The sequence below is a fragment of the Erinaceus europaeus genome, chromosome 13 (genome assembly GCF_950295315.1).
Source record: "Erinaceus europaeus chromosome 13, mEriEur2.1, whole genome shotgun sequence".
Classification (NCBI taxonomy): Eukaryota; Metazoa; Chordata; class Mammalia; order Eulipotyphla; family Erinaceidae; genus Erinaceus; species Erinaceus europaeus.
Genome location: NC_080174.1, coordinates 63,385,795 through 63,390,446, shown reverse-complemented (window position 1 = coordinate 63,390,446; position 4,652 = coordinate 63,385,795). Strand labels below are relative to the sequence as shown.

General features: G+C 41.4%; 1 protein-coding gene across 1 annotated transcript; it reads left to right on the top strand.

The window, feature by feature from the left end:
• Window positions 1-870: 870 nt before the first annotated feature.
• Window positions 871-4,372, top strand: LOC103116231 (olfactory receptor 2D2-like). The gene is made up of 2 exons (XM_007526090.2): window positions 871-885; window positions 3,440-4,372. Exons 1-2 carry the CDS (start codon window positions 871-873, stop codon window positions 4,370-4,372), a joined length of 948 nt encoding a protein of 315 aa, XP_007526152.2.
• The last annotated feature ends 280 nt before the right edge of the window (window positions 4,373-4,652 follow it).

Sequence of the window (4,652 nt, the reverse complement as noted above, 5' to 3'; positions counted from 1 at the left end):
GGCTCCCTATTGTAGGACATTTCAGTTGTTTCCAATTTTTCCCACTAGTAGTAGTACTGTTAAGAATATTCTTGGTGGGAGTCGGGCAGTAGCGCAGCGGGTTAAGTGCACGTGGCGTGAAGCGCAGAGACCAGCATAAGGATCCTGGTTTGAGCCACTGGCTCCCCACCTGCAGAGGAATCGCTTCACAAGCGGTGAAGCAGGTCTGCAGGTGTCTTTCTCTCCCCCTCTCTGTCTTCCCCTCCTGTCTCCATTTCTCTCTGTCCTATCCAACAACAACGACATCAATAACAACAACAATAATAACTACAACAACGAAACAAGGGCAACAAAAGGGAATAAATAAAAAAAAATTTTAAAGTAATATCTCTGAATATCTCCAATTTTTCTCCTATACAAAAGTGTACTTGTGTGCTGCCAAATTTTCTTGCAGAAAGATTACAGCAATTTCCTGTAGTAATATGTAAGAATTCCTGTTTTATTGTCAATTGGCTAATGCCAGTTATTTGCATAGTATGAGATTTCTTTTTTGCCAATTTTGTGAGTCACAAGCATATTATTTTAATGGCTTTCACTTGCTATCCTTAAGTATTATTGAGGTTAATACTGTGGGTTCATTGATCATATGATTCTCTTGTGAACTAATTATTTGTCCTGTTCTCAGCTGTGTTTTACTTTTTGTTGTAGAAGAGACTTTTATATTATAATCATATGAATCACCTGTCTTCCCTATATCTCACAAGTATTCTCTTAACTTAAGAGAATTTATTTTTTGCATAGCTAAAAATATCCACCCTTTTCTTTACAGTTTCTTCCTTTTATTATGCTGACATAAAAGAAGAGAAACACTGGCGCTTAGTCAAGAGTAACATGAGCAGCTTGGGGGTAATATTAATACAGGAAATTTAAAAATAATAATAATTAATAATAAACCCAAAGAGTCAGCTGTTGCTGCATAATTCAATATCAATGGTTCTCCAAAGGTGATCCCAGATCAGCAGATCACATTTGTGTTATCTGGGAACTTGTCAGAGTTGTAGACTTGCTGAACAGGAAACTCTGGGTGTGAGGAGCAGCAGAGTGGGTTTCACCAGGTAATTTTGACTACAGTGTGAAGTTTGAAAGCAATGGAGGAGGTTGGGATTTGCTAACAGAAAGATAAGAGGAGATGAGAGTTCCAGAAATGAGAACCCACCTTAGTTACATGATAGCTGACCAGGGATTAGAGAGAAAAAGAAGAAGAAATTGCTGCAGATATACCTCAGGGACTTCACAATATTAAACACTCCATTTTATTTTATTTTTAAACAGAGTTAAAGACTTGAATTTACCCTAGCTGCCCCTAGCTGGAGCTCCCTTCCCCCTACCCATATATTTAATTTAAAGTGTTTTTTGGGATTTACGCTGCATCACAAGTCATATTCATTGTGCCCCACCTACAAGACAACTTTTATAAATAACATTCTGTAATTGTGATGTTTTAGGGGCAGAAAAGAAGAGAATAGGAAGAAACCACTAAATGGTTGGTAACCACACAAAGAGGACAATGAGGAGGGGCTAGGAGGTTATGAGAATGGAGAGTTTAGAACCAAGCCAGCAGGTATGCACAGGGACCCTTCAAAATAGTGTAGAAAGAACTTACAGCAGATCAGATGAGGATCTGTACTGTTTTATTTGCACATAAAAGGAAGAGTCTTCACCTGAGACTGAAGAACTTGGAAACATTTGTTATGCTTAAGAAGTCATTCTATGTCCCACCATTAAATTAACATTCTCTCCTTTCTTTATAGTTTGATTTTTTGCATTTAATGCCTTTAGAATTACTTCTAATAACAGAATGAAATAACTTCTTCACGCTTCTGAGTGACTATAAATAGGAAGCATCTAAATGTGTGTTGAACTAACAATATTGGGTTGTTGGAAAAGCCATGACATATTTTTCTGCTTGTTTTTTTTAATATTTATTTATTTATTTATTCCCTTTTGTTGCCCTTGATGTTTTTTTTTTGTAGTTATTGATGTTGTCGTTGTTAGATAGTACAGAGAGAAATGGAGAAAGCAGGGTAACACAGAGAAGGGAAGAGAAAGACACCTGCAGACCTGCTTCACCGACTGTGAAGAGACTCCCCTACAGGTGGAGAGCCAGCCACGGGCTTGAACAGGGATCTTCACGCTGGTCCTTGCGCTTTGTGCCACCTGCACTTAACCCGCTGTGCTACCACCCGACTCCCACTTTTCTGCTTTTCTGTGCAAAAATACATTATGACTTTTCCAGCAACCCAATATAATTAATGGGGCCAGTGAAACAGCTCACCTGGTAAGCCACCTGTTTTGTTATGCATGCAAGCCATGTTTCATGTTTGAAACATGCATGTCATGTTTCAAGTACCTGACACAACACATGGGAGCACTCTGGTGCTGTGGTGACTTGCTCTGTCTTTGTCTATATCTCTCTGAAAAAGTCAGTCCAGAATGGTGAAAGTGGCACAGTGGTAACAGTAATAATAATAATATGATTAATGAATATTAGTGCAATCTCACCAGAAAAAAAAAGCTAAATCTTAAATATTAACTCCATCCTAAACCTTAGCCCAGAGTATGAAAACCTTAACCATAAACCTAAATTTAAATAAAGGCTAAGTAACCTCTGTAGTCTCAAGAAGACATAGAAAGGGAGTCGACGACTGGCCGTAGCGCAGCGGGTTAAGCGTACTTGGTGCAAAGTGCAAGGACCAGCGTAAGGATCCCGGTTCTAGCCCCTGGATCCCCACCTGCAGGGGAGTCGCTTTACAAGCTATAAAGCAGGTCTTCAGGTGTCTTTCTCTCCCTATCTCTGCTTCCCCTCCTCTCTCCATTTCCCTCAGTCCTATCTAACAATGATGACATCAACAATAATAACTACAACAACAATGACAAGGGCAACAAAAAGGAAAATAAAAAATAGAAATTAAAAAAATTTTTAAAGACATAGAAAATAAATTTCACGTGGCCAGGTGGCGGTGCACCCACTTAAACACACACATTACAGTAAACAAGGACCCAGGTTCAAGCCTCTGTTCCCCAACTGCATGGGGAAAAGCTTCACAAGTGGTGAAACAGGGCTGCAGGTATCTCTATGTCTCTCTCCCTCTCTGTCTCCCTTGCCCTCTCAATTTCTCTCTGTCTCTATTCAGTAATAAATAAATAAATATTTTTTAAAAACTTTAAAATACATGAAAAAGAAATTTTAAAAAAAAAGAAAATGAATTTTATAATAGAGAGAAAAGCAAAGGTGTTTCAAAAAAAGGAGAAACAGATCCCTCTAGACTAGAACAGGCCATGACATGCCTGGTTCTTAACCATCTTCATCAACATGGCCCTCAACTAAACCCTGAGCTAAACACTCAATAAATTACATGTCCTCCCCCAAAACTCTTTAAACAGGCAGATCACAATGCAGCAACTCAACCAGTCTGCCGTGACAGAATTCATTCTCTTGGGCTTCACCCCCAACCCCAGGACCAACCCTCTACTCTTCACCTTCTTTCTAGTCTTTTACTTGCTGATCCTTGTGAGCAACAGCCTTCTCATCATCCTCATCCACCAGGACTCTCGCCTCCACACGCCCATGTACTTTTTCATCAGTGTCCTTTCCATGTTGGACGTGTGCTACACCACCACCACTGTGCCCCAGATGCTCGTGCACATCCTCAGCAAGAAGAGGGCCATCTCCTTCTCGAGATGCGTGGCCCAGATGTACATCTTCCTCCTCTTTGGGGTCACTGAGTCCTGGCTTTTCTCCATCATGTCTGTCGACAGGTACATGGCCATCTGTCACCCTCTCAGATACAAGGTCATCATGAGCCGCTGGGTGTGCCTCCTCATGGTGGGCATCTGTGTAGCCTACGGAGTGGTGGGAGGTCTGTGCTACACCTTCTTTGCCATGCGCCTGCCCTATTGTGGCCCCAATGAAATCGACCACTACTTTTGTGAGGTCCCTGCTGTTCTGAAGCTGGCCTGTGCAGACACATCCCTCAATGACTGGGTGGATTTCATCACGGGCTTCAATGTCATCGTAGTCCCACTCTCCCTGGTTGCCATTGTCTATGCCAACATCTTTGCCACTATCATGAAGATCCGCTCGACCCAGGGTCGGATCAAGGCCTTCTCCACCTGTGCCTCCCACATCACTGTAGTCACCATGTTTGCCATCCCATGCATTATTATGTACATGAGCCCTGGCTCTGTTCCCTTATCAAACAATGGCAAGAAAATGGCTCTTTTCTATAACGTTGCTACAGCCTTCCTCAACCCAGTTATTTACAGTCTAAGAAACAAGGATGTGAAAAAAGCTTTCTTCAAATTGATAGGATGGAGTAGGGGGCCAGAGTGAGGCTTCACAGCTAAGCTCTGGGAAGTTTAATGGAATAAGACTCACACTCATCAACTTCCTAATGATTCTTCCAAGAGACCCAGAAGAAATGGACTCCCCTGAACAGTGAGAGGTAACAGGGTACTTAGACATCTGCAATATCTTTGGTGACATGGTTTGGGACAGGCAATTGTGAAGTTAAAGCACAGTGGCCAAGAACCAGACTTTTGAGGCAGATAAATCAGAATGAGTGATTTGGTTTTACCATTCACTAGGAGTATGCCTTTTTTTTCAACTCATA